The sequence below is a fragment of the Camelina sativa genome, chromosome 7 (assembly GCF_030686135.1).
Source record: "Camelina sativa cultivar CO46 ecotype springtype chromosome 7, ASM3068613v1".
In the NCBI taxonomy this organism is placed as follows: Eukaryota; Viridiplantae; Streptophyta; class Magnoliopsida; order Brassicales; family Brassicaceae; genus Camelina; species Camelina sativa.
This window is the reverse complement of record NC_141886.1, coordinates 24,291,405-24,317,117: the sequence shown is the minus strand read 5'-3', so window position 1 is coordinate 24,317,117 and position 25,713 is coordinate 24,291,405. Positions and strand designations below refer to the sequence as shown.

General features: G+C 36.5%; 6 protein-coding genes, 2 long non-coding RNA genes and 2 pseudogenes across 20 annotated transcripts; 5 read left to right on the top strand and 5 right to left on the bottom strand.

Annotated features, from left to right (window-relative positions):
* Position 1: 1 nt before the first annotated feature.
* LOC104701948 (uncharacterized) lies at positions 2 to 4,516 on the bottom strand. 6 transcript variants are annotated; one of them, XM_087456911.1, is made up of 9 exons: positions 3,926 to 4,516; positions 3,325 to 3,476; positions 2,761 to 3,160; positions 2,392 to 2,444; positions 1,313 to 2,221; positions 933 to 1,070; positions 462 to 740; positions 330 to 386; positions 2 to 219 (listed from the first exon to the last, which is right to left on the bottom strand). In XM_087456911.1, exons 2-9 carry the CDS (start codon positions 3,448 to 3,450, stop codon positions 103 to 105), a joined length of 2,079 nt encoding a protein of 692 aa, XP_087313037.1. In that variant the 5' UTR covers positions 3,451 to 3,476; positions 3,926 to 4,516; the 3' UTR covers positions 2 to 102. The 6 variants fall into 6 exon arrangements, with proteins under 6 accessions (XP_087313037.1, XP_087313039.1, XP_087313035.1 ...); XM_087456913.1 differs by having other exon boundaries at positions 2,392 to 2,432; positions 3,926 to 4,245; XM_087456909.1 differs by having other exon boundaries at positions 4,025 to 4,240.
* Positions 4,517 to 7,648: 3,132 nt separating this feature from the next.
* On the top strand, positions 7,649 to 9,803 carry LOC104701947 (uncharacterized). 6 transcript variants are annotated; one of them, XM_010417717.3, is made up of 9 exons: positions 7,649 to 7,995; positions 8,116 to 8,202; positions 8,287 to 8,360; positions 8,446 to 8,541; positions 8,638 to 8,715; positions 8,803 to 8,865; positions 8,971 to 9,144; positions 9,223 to 9,318; positions 9,422 to 9,803. In XM_010417717.3, the coding sequence occupies exons 1-9, from the start codon at positions 7,809 to 7,811 to the stop codon at positions 9,500 to 9,502; spliced, it is 936 nt and encodes a 311-aa protein (XP_010416019.2). In that variant the 5' UTR covers positions 7,649 to 7,808; the 3' UTR covers positions 9,503 to 9,803. The 6 variants fall into 6 exon arrangements, 4 of the variants coding, with proteins under 4 accessions (XP_010416019.2, XP_010416018.2, XP_019083314.1 ...); XR_002032774.2 differs by having other exon boundaries at positions 7,691 to 7,995; positions 8,991 to 9,144; XM_010417716.3 differs by having other exon boundaries at positions 7,691 to 7,995; positions 8,284 to 8,360.
* A 630-nt stretch (positions 9,804 to 10,433) lies between these two features.
* On the bottom strand, positions 10,434 to 11,694 carry LOC104701945 (protein ELF4-LIKE 2). Its single transcript, XM_010417714.3, has 2 exons — positions 11,555 to 11,694; positions 10,434 to 11,085 (listed from the first exon to the last, which is right to left on the bottom strand). The coding sequence occupies exon 2, from the start codon at positions 11,058 to 11,060 to the stop codon at positions 10,692 to 10,694; it is 369 nt and encodes a 122-aa protein (XP_010416016.1). The 5' UTR covers positions 11,061 to 11,085; positions 11,555 to 11,694; the 3' UTR covers positions 10,434 to 10,691.
* An 863-nt stretch (positions 11,695 to 12,557) lies between these two features.
* LOC104704840 (uncharacterized) lies at positions 12,558 to 14,284 on the bottom strand. The gene is made up of 4 exons (XM_010420865.3): positions 13,305 to 14,284; positions 13,089 to 13,181; positions 12,921 to 12,988; positions 12,558 to 12,768 (listed from the first exon to the last, which is right to left on the bottom strand). The coding sequence occupies exons 1-4, from the start codon at positions 14,100 to 14,102 to the stop codon at positions 12,651 to 12,653; spliced, it is 1,077 nt and encodes a 358-aa protein (XP_010419167.2). The 5' UTR covers positions 14,103 to 14,284; the 3' UTR covers positions 12,558 to 12,650.
* Positions 14,285 to 14,501: 217 nt separating this feature from the next.
* Positions 14,502 to 16,074, top strand: LOC104701944 (germin-like protein subfamily 3 member 1 pseudogene; annotated as a pseudogene). Its single transcript, XR_015561040.1, has one exon. The product of XR_015561040.1 is annotated as a germin-like protein subfamily 3 member 1 pseudogene (transcript).
* Positions 16,075 to 16,362: 288 nt separating this feature from the next.
* On the bottom strand, positions 16,363 to 17,080 carry LOC147941635 (uncharacterized). Its single transcript, XM_087456931.1, has one exon. It carries the CDS (start codon positions 16,939 to 16,941, stop codon positions 16,555 to 16,557), a length of 387 nt encoding a protein of 128 aa, XP_087313057.1. The 5' UTR covers positions 16,942 to 17,080; the 3' UTR covers positions 16,363 to 16,554.
* A 361-nt stretch (positions 17,081 to 17,441) lies between these two features.
* LOC104701943 (AP2-like ethylene-responsive transcription factor AIL1) lies at positions 17,442 to 21,346 on the bottom strand. Its single transcript, XM_087456932.1, has 7 exons — positions 21,205 to 21,346; positions 20,960 to 21,105; positions 20,711 to 20,799; positions 18,264 to 18,337; positions 18,089 to 18,140; positions 17,913 to 17,989; positions 17,442 to 17,823 (listed from the first exon to the last, which is right to left on the bottom strand). Exons 2-6 carry the CDS (start codon positions 21,069 to 21,071, stop codon positions 17,960 to 17,962), a joined length of 357 nt encoding a protein of 118 aa, XP_087313058.1. The 5' UTR covers positions 21,072 to 21,105; positions 21,205 to 21,346; the 3' UTR covers positions 17,442 to 17,823; positions 17,913 to 17,959.
* LOC147941634 (uncharacterized) lies at positions 18,853 to 20,627 on the top strand (annotated as a pseudogene). The gene is made up of 2 exons (XR_015561038.1): positions 18,853 to 19,149; positions 19,223 to 20,627. The product of XR_015561038.1 is annotated as an uncharacterized LOC147941634 (transcript).
* Positions 21,347 to 22,172: 826 nt separating the features above from the next.
* LOC104701942 (uncharacterized) lies at positions 22,173 to 23,967 on the top strand. The gene is made up of 5 exons (XR_015561042.1): positions 22,173 to 22,534; positions 22,620 to 22,877; positions 22,967 to 23,191; positions 23,280 to 23,351; positions 23,798 to 23,967. It is a non-coding gene; the product is annotated as an uncharacterized LOC104701942 (long non-coding RNA).
* Positions 23,968 to 24,866: 899 nt separating this feature from the next.
* On the top strand, positions 24,867 to 25,707 carry LOC109125556 (uncharacterized). Its single transcript, XR_002032632.2, has 2 exons — positions 24,867 to 25,346; positions 25,454 to 25,707. It is a non-coding gene; the product is annotated as an uncharacterized LOC109125556 (long non-coding RNA).
* The last annotated feature ends 6 nt before the right edge of the window (positions 25,708 to 25,713 follow it).

Below are 25,713 nucleotides of genomic sequence, written 5' to 3'. Positions count from 1 at the left end.
CTACTTAATAGTACTTTCCTCATATATATAACCCACAAAGCTTGCTTCAAAAGTTACAAGTCTACAGAAACTGTTATCGTCTCGTCTCCTTACTTTGCTATCTTACAAAAAAAAAGGAAAAAAAAACTCAACTACAAAGAAGTCGGATCTTGTTTCCCTTCCCTTCTGTGACAGAATCTGCACAGGAATGTGCATCGACCCATGTTTCTTGAGACTTCCCTGTAAACACAGTAGTATATTCACAACTAAGCACATCCAGGTTCTCGGCAAAGGAAACTGCAGTTACAAGCTAAAGGGATAGAGAGAGAGAGAGACATAGAGAGAGGTACCATGCTGTTTGAAGGACTCTGAGCAAAGCTTGCTTTCAGAAGATTTCGCCATTTGTCCTACAAAACAACAAGATGGTTAATCCAAAGCTTAAATTGATAGGACATGCAAAGAGGGATAATTAGTTGGGTTACCTTGAGATCTACAGACGTACGATATGAATGTGATGAAAAGGAATGCTTTTTGATCTCAGACCACTTTCCAGCTCCATACTTTGATACACCCTCCACTAGGTTTGTAACCTCAGACAGAGTCCAAGCTCGATGGTGTTTCCTTCTAAGTGCACCACCTTGCGTGATTGGCAGGCCCATGTCATCCGAGCTATTTCCAGAGGAGTCTATGTGCTCTGGCTCCATGTCTTGATCAACCACACTGAGAATATGCTCTTCGTTGTTCTTGTCACTTGTAGCAAACTGCATTTGCAAACCAAGAATGCAACGAGAAACTGTGTCATATCTGGAACGCCAAATTTATCTAAATATCAGGTAGGGGGTAAATGAAATATCATCCGAGGCCATCTCTAATATCTGCAAACTAGGAAATGAGGATGAGGAAATTTACAAGATATTTCGATGGATAGAACCAAAACAAAAGATAAGTCTTACTTCTCTTTGGACTGGTCGAGAAGTAGACTCTACCACCAAATCTCGCTTCACAACCTCATTGTTTAACTGAGATGGGGTCAAACTGAAGTTACTCTCTGCTGGACTAGCTCTATCTTCCAAACAACTGGAATGATAATCCTACACAATGTTGCATTATCCTTAATTACATTCCGACTTGTTGACCAGAAAAAAATATAACATTCCGATTTAACAACAAAGCAAAATAATGGTACAGAAGTAGATCACTCATTTTATTATATTTTCCATCTATGCTTCTTAAAATAGAATTTGGCACGTGGAAAGAGCAAGATATGATAGGGCCAAATCATTGGAAGTTCAAAGAAAAGCATGAGATTGTGTAATGCAACAAAGGGACATACCATAAGAGCCATGATGTTCTCTCTTGGACGGCTTCTTCGGACATGAGAAACATAAGGAACCTTCATTTCAGATCCAGCAAGGGATACCGTCCTGGTGACAGCAACTCTCTTCCCTGAGGAGACGCTGATAGACCTGACCTCAGGTTTTTCGGATGACCTCTGATCCTTTGAAGGAATCATTGGCTTGTCATTTTGCTGTTTTTCATCTGTTTCCGATAGTTCTTCAATGTATCTTCTTGTAGGCTTCCTCACTCGCTTTGCATCCCTCTGTTCACTGGAATAATCCTCACTAGCGTAATAGTGGTCAGTAGCATTCACATGATCAGTACTCGATGGCGCATCTTTCGGTTTAGTAGCTCTTACATCATCACCCATATCCTTGCTAACGACATTAGTTATAACATTGGACTTCTCTTGCTTTCCAATTAACTTGTTATCTTTTATTGTCAGGTTAGTTGCTGGTACATCACAAGATTTAACAAGTCCCATTGCAATCCTCCTTTTGAGCCATGTCTTGTCCTTAACGGTTGTCTCACGGCCAAACGTTGCCCTGAATGTTTCTTGAAGTGCTTTAATTGGTAAATCATCCAAGCAGATCTCGCCTCTAACTCTAGAAAAATCAGGTTTTTGAGCAGCTTCAGACAATGCAGTTTCTTTGGGACTAGCTGCTGCGTTTGAGTATGGTTCAATCATATCAGACTGATTCATATTGCATTCATTCTGAACATTCGATGAAAAAGAAATGGGTTCTTGCAGCAAAGCTTCATAGTGGGCTTGATCCTCCTTAATAAACTTTTCTTCATTAGAAAACTGGATGTTGGCATCTGGAGGAGTAGAAGGCACCTGAGATCCATGTACATTGCCTAGCCTCTCTTCTTGTTCGACCTTTTGCAACATCTCCTCATAATACTGCAAAAATCTCAAAGAAGGAATAAAATCTTAGGAGTTAGGCCATCTGGTCTGCGATAGAGTTTTTACGAAAACTTTAACATTAAAACATTTAAAAAAATCTACATGTAGGAATGATAGTTTGTCAGAAATTCAAATTCTATTTTCAACATTCGTGAAATAGGACTAACCTGGTCTGTATATGGTCGCACATTATCAGACTGCAATAAACCTGAATTTATAGCTGAAAGAATAAGATATAAGGTCACCAATTTGTAACAATAACAGAATATGGGACAACAGATGGAGAAACCACAGAGAGATAAGCATATTTGGGCATATGTCGATAATAGAAATCGGTATGAATGTGAAATGGATTGATACAGATTTATGGTTTGATTAAGAAACCCTTAACTTTGGCTCTCCTCCTGATTTGCATCTAGGATAACCACTATCTATAACTATAGGCGTAGTGCATTTGTATATGCAATGCCTTCACGAGCATAATTAGGCTTTTAAGCAAGAGACGTTCAACATATAAAGATTTATGGGAGCCAAACCTTCTGAACTTTCAATATGGGACAACCGAGAAGGTATCCCTTCAGCTGGAAGGTAGCCTACAGTCTGACAAGCATCTGATGCAATATGCATGTCTGTCTCATTGACCTCCAAATTTTCTTCATCGGTTGGAAGGTAGCCTACAGTCTGACAAGCATCTGAAGCAATATGCATATCTGTCTCATTGACCTCCAAATTTTCTTCATCGGTTGGAAGGTAGCCTACAGTCTGACAAGCATCTGATGCAATATGTATATTTGTCTCATTGACCTCCAAATTTTCTTCATCGGTTGCAAGGTAGCCTACAGTCTGACAAGCATCTGATGCAATAAGCATATCCGTTTCATTAACCTCCAAAATTTCTTCATCGGTTGCAGGAACAAGTCTTCCATCTCCTGAAACCTAATCATTTGCATAAACCACCAAACATAAGATTTTGAAAGGCTAATACCTAGTCATAGTAGATATATTCTTCAATTCCAGGAAAAGCAAAACCCTCCTAGAATTATCATTTCGCTTGTTATAACTTGGACGTCTTAGAAAAAGTACACTATTGATAGCCGTACCCGAACAAGCTTGTAGGCAACAGGATTTCCAATCTGATTTGTTGGAGAAGATGGTGTGACACTTGTCTGAGCACTGCCTTCAAACATCTCTCTGCAGTCCTCAACAGTTCCAACTGCAGTTCCCATCGCAAATCCAACTTCAAACACACAATCTGAAATCACCAAATTGGAGAAAGCAAATAAATTGAAAAATACTAAATACATTCTTCAAAGTAAATCCACCAAATGATGCTGGAGTCCTATGTATAACTTGACCAAAAGTAAAGAAACCAATCTATCACAGAGATCAGAAATATAATCCAGAATGTGTAGTCCAAAACTATCTATCATCAAACAAAGGTTAGGCCTTTGAAGAAGAAAAGATAACACTAAGTATACAAAATCAAAAAGACTAACAATTTACACTACCCCATCTTCAAATTCCAAAGAATTTCACAAGTTTCCACAATTGAAAAACAGAGACTTTCGCATTCTCAATAAAAACCAATTGAAAATTTCAGTAAATTCCATCGAATTCCGAATACAGAACAGAATTAAAGAAAGCAACGAAATCAAAGCTTGAAAGTAAAAAAGAAACGAAAATAAAAAGATGGATGCTCACCACCGGAAACCAAGTTTTTATGTCGCCGGAGAGTGTGACAATTCACAGAAAGAAAAAAAAAAAAAAAAGCGATTGAATTACACTTTTTTTTTTAGTAACCTTGAAGCGTCGGAGAAGAAGAAGTCATGTCTAACAATGGATTTGTCTTCGATGATCGCAGAGGAAGAAGCTTCTCCTTCTCGGATTAGCAAAAATAAAAATATAAAGGTTAAAAATAAATTTGGGAAATTTTTGGTGCTGCTTTTATGTTGGCTCTCTTTAGTTTAGGCTTTTTTTATTATTTTTTATTTTTTCCTTTAAGTGCTTAATAAGAGCGAATTAACATGTCCCGGACTCCAAAGCGTTTTATTAACTCAAAATCTTTATTTTCTGATTTGGAATCCGTACGTGATACATATGTCAAGCAGCTTGGTCCGGTATTGACACGTCAGTAAATAGCTTAATATAGCTGGATATGCCAAAACAGAGTAAACTACGCTCCGTTTTGGTTCAGGTGTACAAAGAACGCCGTGTCGGATGATATATCTAGACCAGCAATGCACGTCGGCTGATTTTACAATTTTGAGGGAGGTATTGAACTTGTATTTTAAGAGATTTGGTGGGATTTGAATATTTTAGGTTTTTGCAAGATTTGATTGGTTTTTAAAAGATTTCTGATTATTTGTTAGAGTTTTTATATATTTTTATATAAATACTTTGTGATTTGGTGAAATTTTATAATTAGATTTTGAGAGATTTTAGGGTACTTTATAACAAAACTAAAAAATTGTCTTTATAACAAAACTAAAAAATTGTCATGAGACTTACCGTAGTTCAATCAGCAAATTCATCGCTTACCTTGCACCACCTGCCTCCAGCGTCGGAAACCACCATTTTGACAGGTCTAATGACGAGCAATTCACATCTGTCTTCAGCGACTACGTACACAACAACCACAATCATTACCATCACAACAACTTCAACGACAATATCTACGGTAATACGCCGTCCAATCACAATAGCATTAGCGATGATAATAGCAAAGAAACACCACCATCCCATCATGATCATCACATGGACAACATAGCCTACCAAAACAATCTTATGTTCCATGGTTTTATTTTTCTGGATTAACAAGGGATTAGATTGATGAGAAGTAAGCTTAGGAGATTGGTTTACATGTGTGTTGCTTGTTGTGCAGTATTGTGTATTATCTTTGAGGTGACAAGAGTTTAATGTGGATAAGATTTGTTGTAACTTGCAAAGAAAAGAGCAGAGGAGTTTAACCAAAAACAATAAATAAGAGCTCATTAAGTCTAACAAAAACAGAGAGTAGCAACCATACATCAGCAAAAAAAAAAAGGAGTTACTGAGAAGAAGATGAAGAAAATAAAAATAAAAAAAAAAACACAAGAAGAAGAAGAAGATGACAAAACAGAGGGACAAAAAGCAGTAAAAACTTATTACGTTTGTGTTTTTTTTTTCTTTCAGTTATTAGAATAAAACAAAAAAGAATGAGAACAAGGGACAAACTTATTACGTGTATGTTACCTAATGCAAAATGCAAAATAAGAGAGAGGAAGCAATCGAATTTGCCGGTGGTGGGATTGGAGCGGAGGAGTGGGGAAGAAGACGTGATGAGGTGAGACTGTTTATGTTTCAATTTTGATTTTTCAGGAAATACAGTTTTTTTTTATAAATTCTTGTACAATTCTACTTCAAAAGGTATGATTTTGAGGCAGAGTATTTTCAACTAAAAAACAAATCAAAATCTCTTAGAATCATTCAAAGTAGAAGTTTTTAAAAAAGTTGTAATATTTTGAATAACAAATAACAAGAGATTTCAAGTAAGTTTTATAAATCATTGATTGAATAACAAGAGATTGTATATTATTTTAAATGATTTTACATAAATCTAAGTTGAATAACATAGGATTTTAAAAGATTTTTAAAAATCATCAATTGAATAACAAATGATTTTAAGAATACTCTAAAATCTTTTAAAATACCAAATTCAATACACCCTCCTTTGGTTATTTCCAGTAGAGCTGGGCAAAATAACCGGTAACTAAATAACCGACCGATCCGAACCGAAAAAAATCAAACCAAAACCGAACCGAAGTTCCTCCAATAACCGAATGGTTAGTAAAATCCTATGTTTAAACTAACCGAAACCAAACCGAACCGACAATTAAATGGTTAACCGAAATATACAAAAGTCTAGATTATACCCAAAATAATATACTTAATATTAGGCAAAACTATAAAATAAACTTAAAATATTAATTATTTCTACATTCAAAACAATTAAATACTTTAAATAATCAATATATTTAAAAGTTATTATTTTGAATTTAATAAAATTAAATACTATTTTGTAAAATCGGATCAATATTTTTCCCCCTTTTATATTTTTGTAATGTTGTTTTAGTTAATTTTGATTATATTCAGTTATTTTTGGTTGGTTATATTAGATTTATTTGGTTAATTTCATTATAATTTATGTTAGTTATAGTTATCTCTTCAACTAACCAAACCAAAACCGAACCAAAAGAAACCAAACCGAACCTAACCGAAATTTCTAAAATATTCAAATGATTATTATATTCTTATATCCAAACTAATTGAAAGCGAATACAACTAAACCGAATGTCAGGCCTAATTTCCAGATTTACAAGAAGAATGTGTAAGGTGGGTGTTTCTCCGTTTTGGCTAGTCCAGATTTAATTATTACTTTATTTTTAATTTTCACTTCCAATTTTTAAAGTCCACCATAAGAAAAAAAAGTTCAGAGACAATTAACAAGAATAAGGAAATTGGTAGTTACAAAACAAATGTTAGAATATGTAACTAATAATTTGAAAAAGAGGGAGCACATGATAGTTTGGTTTGAAAAACAATCTTGGTCCTTCACAGATAAAACTAGAAATACAGTACAATTTACAAGCATTTGTTGCTAAACAAATGTCCTTTAACCCTCGTTTTGGACTTTACTTCTCCTTTTGCATTAGTAGCTAGACATGCTTCTCCTACAATGGAAACTTGGAAAAGACAAAACTAAACACAAACACATCATGATGGTAAGCAATAGCACCAAGTTACCATTGTACTAGTTATGCTGAATTATATATTAAACAATGTTGTGGGACTAAGTAGTTAACATCAAAACACATCAACTTTAGTAAATCTTAAACTGAAATATGAACGCGCAATCAAAAAATAATAGTCATAGAAAAGCTTAGAAATTCCAAACAGATTTTTTCAACCATCAGTAGAGTTAAGAGTAGGACAAATGTCAAAGATGTAAGGTGCTTCCGAACTCCCAAGAACTTGGTAATAGATAGTTCAGAGAGACTATAAACTCCATTTTACACTATAAGCATTGTCATTGGATCCTCTTATACCATCAAATCTGGTGTGAGGATTTGAGTAGAGATGGATCAATGCTAAAAGAAAACTAGCGACAATTCACAAAAACGTTTTGTTACGAGGAAGTTTAAATAAAAATTTATATGCCATTGCTTCCTTCAAGTAGAGAAGCAAAACAATCAAGAAAGATTATTGAATAAGGAATATAGATCTAATCAAACGAAAACATTAGATCACAAAAAAAGTGAACAAAAATTAGAAACTAGCGAAGCAAAACATTTTCTCGAAGAAGAGAAAGTCCCAACCTTTTTATCTTATCAACAGAAGAACGTTGAGATAAGGTTGCAAAAATGAAAGGCCTGGAATTCGGACACCTGGCACGTAGATAAAGCGCCACAATAATCATAAGAAAGGACCCCCGGTGTAGAGAACCTCGTTTTCTTCTAGAGGGTTACATTAACATTACAGTAAGGACTGTAGTGTAACTGTGTAAAGGTGAGGACGAAACGGAAACCTTATCTTTGCAGTAGCAGACATGGCGGGTACTTCTCTACCTTCATCTCTCCTCAGCCAAGGACCTTCGTTACTCTTCTCTACTTCTTCGAATCAGGTCTCAGAAGCTAAATGTGGAATTGTGATAACATCTGGAAAACGTTCTCTTGTTCGTTGTTTGGCTAAGAAGAAAATCAGTTTTGTGGATCAGATTCTCGATTATATCGAAGGTATCTTCAGTTTCATGGGAATTTGAATTTTGGTTTTAAAGGTGAAGCCTTTTTGTCTGAACCAAAAAAAAAATTGAGTCTTTGTACCATACTGTTGTGTGTGTTTTCTCTTGTTTTAAGGCGGTCCTAAGCTTAGGAAATGGTATGGAGCGCCTGAACTTCGACCAAAGAATGGATCTTTAAGTGGAGACGACGATGAATTTAAAGGTATTGCCTAAAAGGGTTTGAATTTGGAATCTCAGGACTTAAAGCATTACTCTTATTATATGCCATTTGGAATCCATGAAGCAGAGGAAGAAGAAGATGATCTTGATGGAGAAAAAGATGCTGTTTTTGTAACGGATGGAGATAGCGATTTGGGTCAGGTGTGTGTTTCATGCTTTCATAGAACCATTTTACATTGGATGCAGCGAGATGAAACTGAGAACTGTTAATTCTTAGCTGATGTAGATGATTATACTGCAACTGATTGTGAAAGGGACTCGTGTTAAAGCACTTGTCAAGGACAAAAGAAAGGCTTTAGATGCTTTTGGAGCTTATGTTGAGGTTAGTTCACTGAATACATATATACTACTCCCTAGTTCTGTCTCTTGTTGCTTTTTTTACTTTGATAAACATTTCAATTACTGTAAACCTGTGAAGTTGACGTCTGGGGATGCAAGCAACGAGCGTTTCTTAAGGAAAGCTTTTAAAGGTGTTGGTGCAATCATATCCCCAACTGTATGTTTTAACCAAGTCCTCCATCATTCTTGTTGATCTGACTTGTACATTTATCTAAAACATTAAGCATTTCATTCTTTACTTCAGGAAGGTTTCTTATCTAATGTCAAGAGTTTAAGAGGTGTAAAACATGCAATTCTCTTGTCTCAGGTAAGGATACATACATCTCCATGACTTTGCCTTTGTCATACTGGGTTTCTTATTATGATGATTAGGGTCTTGTGTCTGTGAGATCATGGTTTAATGAAGCTGCAGTTGTCTGTTTATAAAAACAGCGGTGGAATTCAAGCTATGATGAATAACAAAGCGAAAAAACTGGAGGAGCAAGATGAAAAGGCTGTTATATCTTTGAATGTCCCTTATACAATCATAAGAACAGGCAAGCTGGAGAACAGTCCTGGAGGGAATCAAGGCTTCAACTTTAGCGAGGTAAATTCATCGAAAACAAGAAAAAACATGTGTTCCCTTGACTGCTTGGTTTCAACAACATTTTTATGAATGAAACAGGGTGCTGCAGCTAAAGGAAGCATAAGCAAGGAAGATGCTGCTCGTATCTGTGTTGAAGCTCTAAGTGTGATCCCACCAACAGGGTTAATATTTGAGGTAGATAACAATCTTTGCTTTTCTTGGAATATGTTATGTTTTATTGATGCTGCTTCCAGTACAAAGAAGCCTATGTTACTGATGAGGCTTCTGTTTCGGTCAGGTTACGAATGGAGAAGAAATTGTATCCGACTGGGAAGGACAGTTGATGAAAGTGATGCAGAGACAGAGTGAAAAGAAGTAGTAAGCTTCAAAGTGGAGATGAACAGAACATCATATTATTATAATTATACATCATCATTGTCTGTCTTTACAACATCTTTCTGTTGATGTAGATAAGAATTTATTTCCTTTCATATTGACATGGGTCTCAAGAAACTTTGAAAGCCTTCAGAATTATAAGTTTTTCTCCTCTTGTACGCATAAAAAATTATTTGTTTTCATTATCTGTAAGATTGCGCAACCATGAGAATCATAGCAAGAATGATATGAACAGTATGGAGGCCCTACCATTTACAGTTTTTATAAAATATCCAAAAAGAAAATTGATAGGAAAATGGATGTGAGCCAAGAAATTGATTATAAAAAGGTGAAGTGAACCAAAAAGTTTGGCTGGATTCTTTTGTCCAAAAGCCAATGAAAACAAATAAAGAAAGGGGGGGGGGGGGGGGGGAGAAGCTTTGTGTTGTAAAACAACTTGAAACTTGTGTAAAAATGGAGAAAAAGATAAGGAATAATAAAAAGTACCAAACTAAAGTTAAAACTACAAGTCTCTGTTCTGTTGTCTTTTTGACTTTAAGGATCATGCAAGCAAACACAAAGGCAACGAGGATAATCATCTTCTTTTGCTAGATCAGACTTTGGTACAATTTCATGTCTTTCTTTTTCTTTATTTTGATTCGAGTATCAATCTTACTTTATATTGAGCTAATAAGGGTTCATATGAACATTGCTAAATTTTGAAGTTTCTACAAACAAAAAGAAATGGTTTTTACATGTCAATTCTATAACCAAAGAAATCACGCTGCACAGTACACATTCATTTGTGAGAACCCTTTTTGAAGTGCATAAAGATGATTAGAGAATTTCATTAGTCCAAAGATGTAATTATTATTAACATGTCAAAAAATGCATCAGTTGGTGGCAGAACTTGAATTTCAGAGATATGTCAAATCTAACAAAAGAAGAAAACTTCTTTTATTATCTCAGAATCAAAAGACATAAACATTATGTAGATAACAATTTCAACAGAGATTACAGGAAGCAAAACTGTTGAAGAAGACCCTTAAGAAAAACACAATATTAATGTTCATATTGTTGTTGGACAACAACAACAACAAACATTGTCACTCCTTAATCCACAATCAAATTAGCTTTTTGAATCTACATAATCAAGATTGGTTTTTATTTTTTTTTGGTTGTTGGTTATGTTGTTACCCGGATCTAAACCTCTTCTGGTTGTTGTTGTTGGCCTTGCCATCAGATTTAAGTGTACCTGTAGACTCCCCTTCGGATGAAGCATCAACCGATCTGGCGAAAGAATGAGAGAGATCTCCATAAAGACTAGCCACAGTTCTGATATTGTTATTGAGCTCTCTTATCAAACCAACATTTCTACCCAAGTGATCAGCTTGTTTAGACTCGTGGTTCTGATTGATCTCGTTGATCAAAAGCCGGTTTTGATCAAGAATGTCTTGAACTTGAACAAAGCTCTTCTGAAAATTCTGCAACACTTTACCATCCATCTGGTATCTCTCCCCACCAAATCCAGAATACACATCTCCTTCCATTCTTGATTCCATCAAAGCTCAAATCTTTTGTCCAAATCTACATAACAAAAAGGCAAATAAAACTCACATTAAACAAGTGTCTTCTTCCGTCGACCTTGTCTATTATAAAGCTCTTTGATCACTCACATAAGATTCTACTTTTTCCAGTAACACAAATCAAAGATAATAGTATTTTTCTTTCTTTTTGTTTGCAGTTACATTTCAATCTCAAGAACCATCAATTTCGGACTAAACACCAAACACGTTTTGAGGAAAAAAGAGATCTATATATAGATAAAAGAAAAAAAGGAGAAGTAAGTAAATAGCTCTGCTATAAGTAGTAGCCTTTCACCTATATAGTGAGATAATCTCAACAAAAGTAGAAACCGATTCTATAAGATTCATCAAAATTTTGAAGACCCAGAAACCAAAAAGAATCATATCTATCTATGAACTCAAAAAGCAAAGCAAGATTTTTTTTCCCCAAAAGCTTTGATTACATAACAAAACAAAATTCAGTTTCTTACCTTGAAAAAAATAAACAAGCTCCGTGAAGAGGTGGTGTGACACAGAGAGGCTGAAATCGAGATTTATTTTTTTCTCGGGAAATAAAACAAGAATCTTTATGTTTTTCTTGTTTATAGAGAAAATAATATGACAATTATTGGAAAGCAAAGGAAAAAAAAAAAAAAAAGAATCTACTTGTCGTCTGTAGACAAACAGTTTGAGACAGAGAGAGATTTGAGGGGAATATTTATATAAAATGTTCTTATCTTTTTTTTCTTATAACCCATCTGTAATTTGCAGAGTTATGGAGGTTAAAGATATTGTGCCACTGTGTCAGACATCTGGAGCAAAATTATTTATTTTTTTGACCCGACCCGTAACTTTTGTTTTTATTCTTTATAGTGTCAGTAGAGAGGTCGAACCAGAGAACTTAAAATCTATATTAAAATTTTATAGTATGAAGTTAGTATTTAGCATGTAACATTTAAAAATATGGGTCAGAAAATTTAACATATGAAGTTTGGATAATTACAAAAAAAAAAAAAATTATAATTATTTATAGATTTGGATGAAACTTGAATTAAACACCTGTTAAATCGAAGCTATGATATAGGAGCAAGCCAGATATTCACACGAGGAGAGTATTTTTCGTGGGCTGGCCTGCGAGCTTCTTGAAGGTGTGGGCCGCAATGTCATAGCGAGAAGCACGATGGTGGTCTGGTCGATGAAGTAAATAAAGTTACGTTTTTAAGGTCCTGGTACATGCTCACGTTGACTCAAAACTCCTCGTTCATACCAAAGAAAATGCAAAGAACATTAATGTCTTTATCTTGTCTATGCACCATGAACCCCCTTGGTTTTCACCAAAACTTCCATTGTATGGTCAAATTCTAGAAATGCGGATTGGAATACAAGTTGTTAATCCCAAACCCAATGCATTGATTAGGCAGTTAGTTTGTTTGGACATACTTGTTTTACATGTTATAATCCTTTAGACCGGTAGTTTTGCATCCTAGTTGAATATTTTTTGGATCAAATATGGATAATGGATATATTATTGGTATAAACCATGCATAAATTTACTACCGTAAAAAGGAAAAACTACAGCAGTAGAAGTTAAGGAACAACACCTAAAACAAACGAGATAATCAAATTGTTAAGAGTAGTTGGTGCTTCAATGTTTACACCATGTCCAATTTCCTTCAATACCTCTAAACTCGAGTTTGGCAAATTCCTGTCAAACAAAATTATGTGGCAAAGAAATTACATAATAATATTACTAACAAAATTAGAGTATGGAGGTTAAACTGTGAGAGATCCTTTATTATGACTTAAATTGTTAGAGTTTAGTTATCATCAATTCATCACTCATCAAATATTATTTACCTATGTAGACGACGTCCATGCTCCAAAGGAAACACCTGATCCTTGTCACCCCAAACGATCAACGTTTTCTGAATATTTAATCAACACCAAAATAAATAAATCATCAGTTACTAATTATTCAGTTAAAAAAAAACTGTTTTATTTGATAAAAAAAAAAGATCAAATGACCTGTGATATTGCAAAGAACTCTGGCTCCTCTTCTCTTTCCAGCAAATTCTTAGCTAGATCTAAAAGTTCTTGTCGATTTGTCTCATACATCACCTAAACAAAGATTGAAAACTTTAAGGGCTTATTCTGCAAATCTTTAACATCTGGATCATTTTTTAAATAAAAACTAAACTACGGGGCAGAGTCAGTAAATTAACAAAAAGAAACAGAACTTACAGAGATGAATTGGGAGAGGATAAAATCAGGAACCCAGTCAAGAAACCTAAGACCTGTATTCATGGAAACCCTAACTAACAACCTCAGATCCCTCGGACTACTCGGAACCAAAATCTCTGACACATATCCGCCGTGTTTTTTCATCTCCGTCACCTTCTGCTGCTGCGTAAACCCGACTCCACTACTCACAATCACCAGTCTCTCAACCATCTCCGGCCAAATCTTCGCAATCCGGTACGCTACGAACCCACCGTAACTAATCGAGTAAACCGACAAATCTCCTCCGTCTTTACCACCACCACAACCAAGCCTCTTCAAACCTCCGACGATACTCCTCGCCTGAAACTCCACGCTCCGATCTGTGTTTCTCGAGTACGATCTCCCGAAGAAAACGAGATCGGGGATGAATAGATTAAACGATCTCGACAGATCCGTGACCTGAGTAATAAATTGCCATTTCGAGTTCGCTCCGTAACCGTGTAACATGAGGAGGTTCGGCCGGTTGATTTTCCGGTGGCCGGAGATCCAGAAATGTAACGTGGTTTCACCGTCGTTTAAATCGACGGTGATCGGGCGTAGATCGCAGAATACTATAAAATATAAAGATAAGAATGTATCCGCGAGCTTGATTAGAATCGGGTAATCGAAATTGTCGAATAAACACCAAACGAGGCTCTTTAAGAGAGTTATTGCGATGCAGATGGCGTGACGGAGGATTCGAAACATGAGTTTCATTGACGCCATTAGAGAGTTTTTGGTGATGATGATTCTGAATAATATGGTTGTGTTCGTGTGCATGCATGTGTGTCTGTCTGTTAGACCATCTGCATTCCCTGGTATCTCAACCAGCTTCTCGTTAATTCAAAACAAATAAATGATAATAAAGGAAGAGAGAATGTGAGAAAAACAAGGAGAAAAGTGAAACGATTCTCATTTTAGAATTCTAGAATCGTTTCTGGACATATGTTTATTAGTTAGATTTTTTTCTGATTTTGTTTTTAAATAAATAGTTATATTAAATTAAAAAAATTTCCGTTAAAAAAAATAATTTATATTGGGAGACTCTTATCGTTTTAGAGAGACAAAGAAAATTGGTTATGGTTAAAATTTGAAAAAACAGAGCCGTTTACTATCTCTCCCGGTTTAGTCCGGTCTGATTCGATTGACTACTTCTTTCTCGCCGAAACGTTACTGATGGGCCAAAAAGCCCTATTTGTTATAATTTTGGGCCCATAATTCACACAAAAGACACAATGGTTTAGTACTCTCTTCACACATTGTTTAGTGACATATATAGCCAAGAAAAAGAAGGATCATTCCAAGAATCTTTCTTGAGCTTTTCTTGTTTTGTTTTGTTTTTGTCGACATCTTTGTTAAGCTTCTTCTGGCTGTCAAATAGTGTCTTTTAATGGTCCGTCACATGTGCCATTGGTCCACATTACATTACAACACATACGTATCCACATCTCCTCCTCGTATTCTCTACGTCAACTTTACCCAACTTGTGACAAAATCTTTGGCGCTTGGCTCATAACTCCAACTACCTTCTCAAGTAAACGAGTTTTTCTTATCTTCTTATGGACGTGATTTGCGCTCTTCTACTTACTTGAGCGACAAGTTAATTATTCAGCAATTAGCCTGATGTCTTTTAATTTGCCTCCGCAGTCAGATTCCGAAAATTTTCTTCATCTGTAATTAATATCAATGTCTACATCATCCTTACAATCACCAGTGATCTACTAATGATGCGGAACACGCAGGCAAAGAAAAGAGGCGTTTTGTTTGTTTCTAAGAGTGGTCCTTGTTCTTGGATGTCCATAATGGTTTCCAAAAGCTTATCTCCGTCTTTCGAACGTTCACCACACAGTTTATCCACCAACCTCTCTATATAAACACAGAGGAGAGAAGTGAGAAGAGTAGATAAAAAAAAGAAAAGAGAAGAGAGTTATTCCTAAACCAGTCATTCAAAATGATGCGCATTATCTTCCTCTTATCTCTTCTCTTTGCTCTATCCAATGCCTCTGTTCAAGACTTCTGTGTCGCAAACCTGAAACGTGCTGAGACCCCTGCAGGTTACCCTTGCATTCGTCAGATTCATGTCAAAGCTAGTGACTTTGTCTTCTCAGGCTTAGGCACTCCTGGAAACACTACAAACATCATCAGTGCCGCTGTCACTCCCGGTTTCGTTGGTCAGTTCCCAGGTCTGAACGGTCTAGGCCTCTCTACAGCTAGACTTGACCTAGCTCCTAAAGGTGTGATCCCAATGCACACTCACCCTGGTGCCTCTGAGGTTCTCTTCGTCCTTGAGGGCTCTATCACTGCTGGGTTTGTCTCCTCTGCAAACGCTGTCTTCGTGCAGACGCTTAAACCAGGACAGGTCATGGTTTTCCCACAGGGCTTACTTCATTTCCAAATCAACCAGGGAAAATCCTCAGCTGCAGCCTTTGTCACATTCAGCAGCGCTAGTCCGGGTCTCCAGATTCTTGATTTCGCACTCTTTGCTAACAATCTTCCCACTGACCTCGTCGTGGGTACTACTTTCCTTGACGCAACTACAGTCAAGAAGCTAAAGGGTGTTCTTGGAGGAACTGGTTAAAAAAAGACTTGGGACTCCCCTTGACTAAAACAACAGCAAACACCTCTTCTTCTTCTTCTTATCTTTAATGGATTCTTGTCATATCTGTATTGTGTTCCTTGTAATTCTTCAAAACCTGTCAAGATTATTACATTGTATGTGAGTTTTTCATTCAAGATCCTGAGTTGGTCATCATATCATTAGCTAAACTTAACCATTGACTTGAGTGAACCTTCCAATATAGAGAAAGAAACAAAAGAATGCTAACTTTAAGGACCAAACCTCTCACATGGGCTCAGTGGTCCCAACTCCACAAGTTTAAATCGGTCCTCTGCAATGATTCTATATGATATGGTTGACATTAACCCATTAGAACCATACAAAAAGGAGCCATCATGTGTGTTTGCAAAATAGCTAACTTAGATCTACAGCTGGACCTGGGAATTAAGAACACATTTTAACAGTTTATTTCAAAAATGTATCACCAAATCTAAGAACTTTCATCCCCATCTCCATTGAAACGACTGGTTCCAGATTAAAAGCAGAACAACTAACAATACTCAGATGTGATCTAAATAACAATATTGAGTTGCAGCCAAAGACAATAAATTTACAGATTATGGAAAAAAAAAGAACCAAAATTGAGATGACTTAACTCCAACAGCAATGCTCATTTTAGTGTTGTTGTAAATCATTGATCTTGCGGAGAAGCTGACTTCTTTTAAAAAGTAAGAAAGCAGCAACAACTACTTGTAAAGCTGCAGCTACACCGGCGAAGAAAAGCCCCACCGTATTTCCCGTGTTCACCTTCTTCTTCCGATGATGATGATGATGGTTCCTTGACTTCCTTCTCTCTCGCCATTTTTTTCTTCTGTGGTGATGCTTCTCGTGAATCGCCTTGTTATTCTCAAAGACCCTTACTGGAGGAGGCGGTGGAAGAGGAGGAGTGATGGAAGAATCTTGTGATTGTGAGTCAATTAAGATAGAAGAAGCAGAGATGGAGAAGAAGACGAAGAAACATAATAGAAAAAGTCTCAAACTTTGTAATGGCAACGGTTCCATTGTGTAAATTTCGCAGAATCGAAATTAGGATTGAGAGTTTCAAAATCTCTTTAATTATGAAATCAGGGTTTCTCGATTTTGAATAGCTGCGTAATCTGAATCGATTTGAAAAGTGAATCTGAAGAACGTGTAACGTAGAGGATCAGGGTTCCTGGTTGTTTTTTTTTTTTTTTTACGTTTTAAATTTAGACAAAGATGGAACGAACCAAGAAGATGATACTGATGAGGATGGAAGTTTTTGATAAAACTATTATTATTTTAAAGATCCGGTGGGCCGTTTTGGATCTCTTCTTTTAATAATATCTTATCAAAATAAGGCCCATCATACAGTATATGATTTCAGATGTGATATTATTATTTGGATCCGCAGCAAATAAAACACTAATTACAAATGTGTTCATCACGGTCACACTATATATAATGTTTGCACTATGCACATGTGATTGTATAATAATCTCATCTGCAAACATATATTCATATATGATGAAGATAATAATAAAACAGTTGAATTCAAACTTAAAGGTTATTGATGGGGAGAGTTATACAAAACCAAATATATTGTTAAACTTTACAGTAATAATTGAGGGAAATGTGCAAGGGAGGGAAGAGACACACGTAAAGTGGATTCTGATGAAATCATTTATCTGTGACTGTGAGGTATGGAGCCGATTTTAATAAAGCTATACACAACAACTTCGTCATCAACAAGATATTTAAAGCAATTTGCATACATACTAACATACACATGCAGACATATATTTAAACTACATGCTATATACCTCTTCACGTCATATCTGTTTATATCGAAATTGGTTACAGCGTTTAAGCCTCTGAATTTTATTGCCGCGATATCATACGCCTCCGCTGCTTCTTCTTGCGTACCTTCATCAAAGTTGCGATATAGAGTTACTAATTAATAACAACAATGTATAATGTTATATATTCAACCATTTATAGAAGTGGTCTCATACTAAATGTGCCAAGGTACAGGTCCTTGTTTCCAGCAACTCTTCCGATTCTAGCTTGCCATCTTCCATGTTGATGATGCCTGCATGCATTATACATCCATGATCATAAACATCCTCTAATGCTATATACATGCTCAATTGCTCATAATTAGTTTTTACAAGGTATGTCCAAATCAAACCTTGTAACTCCTCTGTAAACGGAAGCTCCCCTCCAAAAACCCACTACTATTCCTATATGATATGGGAATTTCATATCAAAGCTTTGGTTAAGTATGTAACTATGTATATATAGAAAGCCTATAAATATCAAATATTGCAATGAGAGTGATGTTTTAGGTTGAGTACTAGTTATACCTCCTCAACATGGCAACAAATTCTTGCCTATTCATGTTATCGAGTTCCTCGATCTCCTTTTCGTAATTACTCAACTGGATAAAAGAGCATCAAAAACACTGATATTAGTTACAAACCAACTCTAAATGAATCCATCAAATTAAGTCAATAACATCGTTTATTAAACTAAACCCGAGTAAAAGTCATTACAGAGAACACACGCAAGATTTTTTCTCTCTCGATAAGGCGAAACCAAAACTTCAGCTTTCAGATTTGCTTTCTCCGACGAAGCCGCAACTGCGGAGTCGTCGTCGGCTGCTTCTCCTGCTCTTCATTGGCAAGATAAGCTTCATTAATTCGACTGCCAGCACCTCCTTTGATGAAATCGGTCTCGGGTTTATCTCACGTCAACGGAGCCAAGGATGTTCATGGAGGAGAAGGAGTGGCCGTCGATCCTCAGTGGCCGCACCTTCATCGGTGGACCCAGAAGACTTCTTCTCCATCGGTGAAACCTCCTCCTCAAGCGGCGGTGATCTCCTTGGTTGATGAATCTCAGCCGGTTGTTGCTACAGGGGAGATTGTTCTTCCCCTTACCTCCTTGGCGAAATCATCAAGAGTTGGATCGTCACTAGCTTTGTCTGGTTCTTCTTCTCGCATAATTACAGATTATTTTCCGAGATTAAAGCCCACAGTTCCTGTCACTACCATGTCAACAATCTCTCGGCTGAGTAACATTGTCGTACAAGATGAGTCTGAGGGAGTCAATTGCGATGGTGAAGTCGTCTCCGTTCTGCCATCTCTCCTTGACACACAAAAACCCGCTACTCAACCCAAAAAAGCTCCTCCATTGTAATCCTCTCCTCACTCCTCACCTCTCAAGGGAGCATGGACTGTACCACTTAAAATGGTCTTAATCTTGCAGTGAAGAAAACAGTTGTGGATTCAAACACTCCTGAATTGGATCACGAGGATGCTATTAGGTTTCCTTGGGCTGCTAAAATGGATCCTGCAGCAAGGAATCTGTATAGAGCTACTTCACCGGATTACATGGAAGACGGAACTCCAAAGGTAACAATTCCAAGTCATGTCTTGAAGCAAGGTCTAGAGAACCAGAAAGAATATGTCTTAGGCCAGTTCTATAGATGTAATCCTCCTTCTGGTGGCTTGGTTCATGCGGTAGTCAATAGAATTTGGGGAAGGAAGTGTAGAATCTTTATCCGCAAATTAGATGACTCTAAGTTTCTCTTCCACATCCCAGATGCTTCAACAAGAGCTTGGGTTCTTCAAAGAGGTTTATGGCATGTTGATGATTGTCTTATGTTTGTTGCTCCTTGGTCCACTGCAGATACTTTTGATATCCCAGATATCTCGACTATTCCGGTTTGGGTAACCCTTAAAAAAAGATTCCGAACAGTCTCTACTCAATTCCAGGAATTAGCCATATTGCTTCAGGTTTAGGTGCTCCTATGGCTACTTACAAACCATGACTTGACCCTTCTCTAATGGGTGAGGCTAAGATCTTGGTGGAAGTGGATTTGAGTAAAGCATTCCCTCCTAGGATTGCAGCTGTGGATAAAAAGGGAAACATATCTATGGTTGATGTTGAATACGCTTGGGTTCCTGTTCAGTGTGGAGATTGTGGACAGTTAGGACATAAAGCTTCCCGTTGCATGAACCAAAAGTTGCCACATCAAAAAGCCACCAAAGTTGTCTCTAATGAGGTCAATGCTCCTGCCAATGTTAGTTTATCTACCGCCCCAACTCTAGTCTCTCCAATCAATCTTCAACATGAATCCACGAATGTTGTCATTCAAGAAGGCTCCAAAGTCCAAGACGATGAAGTTGCAGTCACAAAAGATAGTGATGTTCTTAGTGACCGAGAGGTAAGAAGTGTCCTTGCTAAAAATAAATTTAGCCGTTTGGGCTCTTCTTTTTCAGATGGGGATTCACTTCCCTCAGATGGAGATTTAGTTGATGCAGAGGATTCTGATAGTGAATCTGAAATGATGGACCATATGACTCCTTCCGGACAAAGATTACTGCGAGAGAGACCGGTTCAACCTTCCATTAAAGCTAAAGAGACAAAAGAGTCTTTTATTGCTCGAGGGAGAGGACAACGGGGACGTAGATCACGTGGTCGTGGGTGCCGTGGACGCGGGCACCGGGGACGTGGCTAGATGTCTCTTCGATGTTTAACAAAGCCAACCGGAGCGGAAGATTCGGTTACTATCTATGGGTCTGCTTGTATTATTGGCCTATTTCTATACTGCTTTTGTAGTTTTTAAAACTTTGTGACTTGTTTCACAAAATACTGCATGACTTTTTGTCATAGTTTTTGTAATATTCAGGTTAATATTCAAGATCCAAATAAGTAGTAATTACAAATCTGGTATGTTGCATGAGTGTGAACATATATAAAATAATGAAGGAGTTAGAAGTGGAGGAGGTAGGGACCAGATCAAACTCACAGAGAAATTTAAGTGAGTGGTAGGACCCCAATACTTCAGAGCCGCTAAATCATAAGCCCTCGCTGCTTTCTCCTCCTCCTCATACCCTCCTGTTACATTTTATAGTATTTCATTAAGTTATTATATACAGTATACTTGTTTTTATTTTTCTTAAAGAGCTTATTTACTTCAGACCATAACTAGGGCAACACGAATGCGACAAATGGATCCAATGCAGAATAGGTTGTGAAAATTAAGTTTATGACTTACCAAGATACACTGTGATAGAAAATGCTGGTGGTAAAGTTATACAATGGCAAGGCGCACGTGTTTTTGGTGTTCTTGCCATCATCTTGCCATTGTATAACTTTACCACCAGCATTTTCTATTCTTGCATATTCATCCTCTCTATCTGGCTGCAGAAAAAGGGAAAGAGGTAAGAAACAACTTCACAAGTCGGTCTATTAGAGTGTGCAAACTCTTGGATAGAAGGAAAGAAAGGAAACTCTTTTTACTTTGTGATCGACTGATAAGGGCATGGCTTCTTTGCCACGAAATAATACCGCCCTTGAATCCCCGCAGTTAGAAACTACTATATGTGATGAGCACTATTATCATCATCCTCCACAGCAGAGAGTAGTACCTCGTCTTCATCTAAAACATTAGTAGAAGAAGAAGACCCGCTTTTCAACAATTCAGATTCACCTTCCATGGGGGATTCGTTGGAATCAGATAACAAATCAGTAGAATCAGTAACGTTCTTGAGGTGAGTGATCTCCACAGGTGGTGAGGAGTCACACATTGTATTAGCTAAGCTAAGAGTCATTGCAACAGCAGGAGTCATCTCTTCCATGAGCTCCCGCAAAATCAGAGATCTCCCTCACCACCACACCACACCACAACACAGAGCAAAAGTAGAGATATCGAGTTAACTATCTTCAAAGATGAATTTTGTAGGAGCAAAATCAATCATTCAATTGGTTTCATCTTCGTCGATTCCTCCTCTAAGCAACGGTTTCATGATCTTGATTTGCTCCATTAAACAAGTTTATCAGCGACTCCAATGCCGCTTATTGTTCATGCACTAGCTAAGCATAGTTTAAAACACCCACACAGAGAGAGGACGAATCAAAGTACCGGAGGAGATGAAACAGATCTGAAACGGATCCTCTGTATCGCTCGATTTTAACACCCACTCTCTCGAATCCCAAAATACCAAACAACTTGGGTTGATCTTTCGCACAAATCCTTAATCTCGAATTCACCCTATCGAGAGAGAGATCAAAGATCATGAATAATCAAAAACTTATACGAACGGGCTTGTCAAATTGCACACAGACACACACACAAAAAAAAAAAAAAAAAAACGGAATCAATAATCACAAGAGAATCCTAACAATTCGACAACACGAATCAAAGTAGACGAACATGGATCTATATATATATATATATATAAAATAAAAGAAGGTTTCCAGCTTTATTAACCCAGAAATAGAAAGATGAATGGAAAAAGCTTTGTTCTTAAGAAAATAAAAAACTAACAACACCTTCATCATCATTCAATATAACACACAAGTAAAAAAAAAAAAAAAAAAAACTTACCAGTTAAATGAATCTCTAAGATATTCGCATCTACAAAAATATAATCGAACAGAGAGAGAGATGGAACAAAGTAAAGTATATAAGATGTTCTCTCCTTTGATTTGAGAGAAGATGATTGTTCTCTGGGTCGAGACTCGAGCGAGCGAGCTCAATTTTGCTCAGAGAGAAGGGAATATTGTGTGCGCCAAAGATTTCTTGGAGATGTAATCGCTCCACATTATAAAAATCGTGTTCTTGTTTCTGGTACTGCTAGTAGTAGAATTTGAGTTCGATTTTTGGATCTCACAAGTTCATCTCCAAGTTACTATGTTCTGCATTTTTATTCTAGGTTTAGTTAACTATGAGGAAATTGAGGAACCTAAGCTAGAAGATGTGTTGCGTAGAGCTGCAACTAAAGATTGCTTTGGAGGCTAAAGAGTATTTGCGTTGCAAAGAAATGCATATTGTTTCAGACTTGAAACAGAAGATGTTGATTTCTCTGGTAGCGAGACTTATTTCATGACTAGTTCTTATTTGAAAATGATGTGGAGAAGAATCGATTTTCTTTCGGACTGTTCTTGAAAAGGATTACAACTTTGTTTTCACGGTATGTTTCTTATACTCTTAGTAACTGAAAGCCAGAACTTAATGGTTCTTATATTGAGTGATTCATTGTCTTCCCTTTATGATCTCCAGGATGATGATGTGATGTGGTTCAGGAACTTATTTGTTTCTCAATTCTTTCAGTATCCAATGCTTTCTTTGATGAATTGCATTTGATTTGAGAACTCTTGTGAGATCATTGACATTTACAAAGCCTCTGTCTTATTGGCAGAGAATAGTATTATGTCCTTTTTGTATGATAAACTCACAGGACACATAGATCATGCACTTTGGGAGGCTAAACGTGTCATTTCCAAGGTATATATATTATGGTATTAGCATGAGAATTTGAGTTGTGTCTCTGCACTGTGATTTCTGAGATTGTCTTGTTTTCTTAATCAAAAAGGGGTCTTCCTAGCCAATTCTGTCTTGACACATTGTCTCATACAACCAGAAACCTCACCACTCTACAATTTGTGTAAGTTAACATAGCCTTTGCTATGTTTGATTATTGTTCTGCAATTTATCTTCTTGCTGAGCTTATGGTTTTGTGGTGAGTGCTCCTTCAGAGTTTCACACCGGTTCTTTTGTTGCCTGTTTTTTTAATTCCAAATCAATTCAGTCTTGTTTCGTTCTTGTTCAGTTGAGTTTTCATGCAATTAAACAATAAGAGTCTTTTCTATTCAAGAGCAAGGGACTCACTCTAGTAGGAGGATTGGTCACAGTGCTCTGTTCTTGCTGTGATTTCATCCGAAACTAGAATGTTATCATCTCTTTTCTGCAACATGTGTAATAAGTGTTTTTCCTAAAGCTCTTTCTCTCTTCTTATACTCATCAGTAGCTGTGATTTTCACTTGAAAATAGTAGTCTTATGGTAGATATAATGTTTTTATTAAAGTATTTTTGTTTCTATATTTTTTTCAGAGAATTTTGGGACTTCGTACAAGCAAGCTTAGCTTACAAAAGACGTTCGGCAAGTAACTGGGAAGACGTAGAGATATACACTTATTTACAAAATTATATGTATTTTTATAGACAAAGTATGGTTTATGTAAAACTGTATATTCAAATAATCAAAGAATTTTTTGGATTAATAGTCTTTCTAATGTTAGTAAATTGCAATTCTAATTAGACTAAATACAAAAAAAAATTAAAAAACTGTTAGGGATTTGTATATTTTAACGTCGGTTGTATATGACCCCAAGTAATAGTTTTAACGTCAATTGAAACCGACGCTAAGTTTAAATAAAAGTGACGTTATAATTCTGACGTTATTTTTAACGTCAATTATATAAGTGAAGCAAAATATTTTGGCGTCGGGAGATATTACGTCACTTTTACAACCGACGTTATTATATTAGCGTCAGTTTTATACCGACGTTAACAATTGAAAAAACCGACGTGAAAAGCCTTATTTTTTGTAGTGTGATGGTGATCAATGTTAATATCATATCTCCCCACTACAACAAAAATAGAAAAAAGGAATATCGATCGTCAACAGTGAGCAGTGGCCAAGCCAACAAACAACATATATGATATATTTCATGTATAAGTAATACCAGAAGGATGATGTGTGAGAGGATCGGCGAAGAAGAGAGACCCCATCCGAACCGTTGTGCCTAAGTTCTTCTTCGTCTTTTTCTTCTTCTTCTCTATCGCAAGTTCTCAAATGAGGTGTCAAAGAAAATCCCAACCATTTGTTAATCTCTTCTCTCTCTCTACCACACTATATAGGGTTTCGTGTTTTATATGATTTGTAGTGTTATTATTATACATGAATATATATTGTTTTTCAAAGTCTAGAACATTAATAATATATAGCTATAAGCAAACAAATTATATTGAACAAAAGTGACAATGCGAAATTAGCAATTATATATAGACTAAAGACAAAACAGGTGGCGGTGAAGTTTTGTCGTAGCATGAAAGGAAAAGAAGAGGAGATTTCTCTCTCTTACACTCTCTTATTACACCTTCTTTTTGGGCACTTGCATCTGACTTCTATAGAGTATTGTGCCCTCTCTCCCTCAGATCTTTTCGATGTTTACCATATATGGATACACATGGCACATAAGATTTTTAATTTATGCATTAAGGTTTGATTCTCTCTTTTCTTCTTCTTCTATAGAATAAGCACGACTACAAAGTCAATAAAAAATCGGTACTTTCTTTTCCGAGACGGGCGAGTAATATTGGGAGTAAAAACGAAGTGATTTTTTCACTACATAAACGAGGTAAAAAAGTTTTGAGTTTTAAATTTGTAGTTGAATCAATCAGTTATACTTCTTCGTAATAGAAGGGCGTTTACTAGAGTTCTCGACCAAATAAGCACGACATGTCTCCTTTGGGACATTGACAGTATAAGAAGTCATAAAATGGAGAAGGTGATATTTTTGCATTTTAGAAAAACTTTTTTTTCAATGCTATCAGTACGTCTACGGCTTGGCCTTCCTTCAGATGTCAATCTGTGAAGGTAGAAGCAACTTTGGACCCTATTCAAATTTGGATTTTTTTTTTTTGAAAAACTCAGTTTCAAACAGAGGAGTTCTTCGAACCGCTAAGTGTAACAGTTGATGGCAGGTTAAACTCGTATGTTGCAGAAGATCACTCACCTTGGTTGCACCACATTTTTATGGAAGAAAGACATTTGCTATCTGTTTGATCTTGATTTTTTTGGTCAATGGTTCAGCTCTATGACTTTTTGTAAAGGCCTTTATTTATAGGCAAATTGGTTATGTGGCTGTAGGAAGGTAGCCCGGGGCTTCAGGTGCATAGGTTTAGTTCTCTATGGCTGAATGTAATTATACCAAACCAAACTCTTTGCTCTAATATAACATCAC

What these genes read in the sequence shown, in the direction of transcription:
- LOC104701948 (XM_087456909.1), bottom strand. Translation starts at nt 4,052, where the DNA reads ATGACTTCTTCTTCTCCGACGCTTCAAG. An exon ending in CTCGACCAGTCCAAAGAGAA is followed by an intron (nt 741 to 932) that starts GTAAGACTTATC and finishes TTGCAAATGCAG; the next exon opens with TTTGCTACAAGTGACAAGAA. An exon ending in GTACGTCTGTAGATCTCAAG is followed by an intron (nt 387 to 461) that starts GTAACCCAACTA and finishes GTTGTTTTGTAG; the next exon opens with GACAAATGGCGAAATCTTCT.
- LOC104701947 (XM_010417716.3), top strand. Translation starts at nt 7,809, where the DNA reads ATGGCGGGTACTTCTCTACCTTCATCTCTCCTCAGCCAAGGACCTTCG. An exon ending in CTTTTGGAGCTTATGTTGAG is followed by an intron (nt 8,542 to 8,637) that starts GTTAGTTCACTG and finishes AAACCTGTGAAG; the next exon opens with TTGACGTCTGGGGATGCAAG. An exon ending in GTGCAATCATATCCCCAACT is followed by an intron (nt 8,716 to 8,802) that starts GTATGTTTTAAC and finishes TCTTTACTTCAG; the next exon opens with GAAGGTTTCTTATCTAATGT.
- LOC104701945 (XM_010417714.3), bottom strand. Translation starts at nt 11,060, where the DNA reads ATGGAATCAAGAATGGAAGGAGATGTGTATTCTGGATTTGGTGGGGAG.
- LOC104704840 (XM_010420865.3), bottom strand. Translation starts at nt 14,102, where the DNA reads ATGCACACGAACACAACCATATTATTCAGAATCATCATCACCAAAAAC. An exon ending in AGTTCTTTGCAATATCACAG is followed by an intron (nt 12,989 to 13,088) that starts GTCATTTGATCT and finishes TTAAATATTCAG; the next exon opens with AAAACGTTGATCGTTTGGGG. An exon ending in CATGGACGTCGTCTACATAG is followed by an intron (nt 12,769 to 12,920) that starts GTAAATAATATT and finishes TTTGTTTGACAG; the next exon opens with GAATTTGCCAAACTCGAGTT.
- LOC147941635 (XM_087456931.1), bottom strand. Translation starts at nt 16,941, where the DNA reads ATGGAACCGTTGCCATTACAAAGTTTGAGACTTTTTCTATTATGTTTC.
- LOC104701943 (XM_087456932.1), bottom strand. Translation starts at nt 21,071, where the DNA reads ATGCTGGTGGTAAAGTTATACAATGGCAAGATGATGGCAAGAACACCA. An exon ending in TTCTATCACAGTGTATCTTG is followed by an intron (nt 20,800 to 20,959) that starts GTAAGTCATAAA and finishes AAAATGTAACAG; the next exon opens with GAGGGTATGAGGAGGAGGAG. An exon ending in CCACTCACTTAAATTTCTCT is followed by an intron (nt 18,338 to 20,710) that starts GTGAGTTTGATC and finishes TCTTTTATCCAG; the next exon opens with TTGAGTAATTACGAAAAGGA.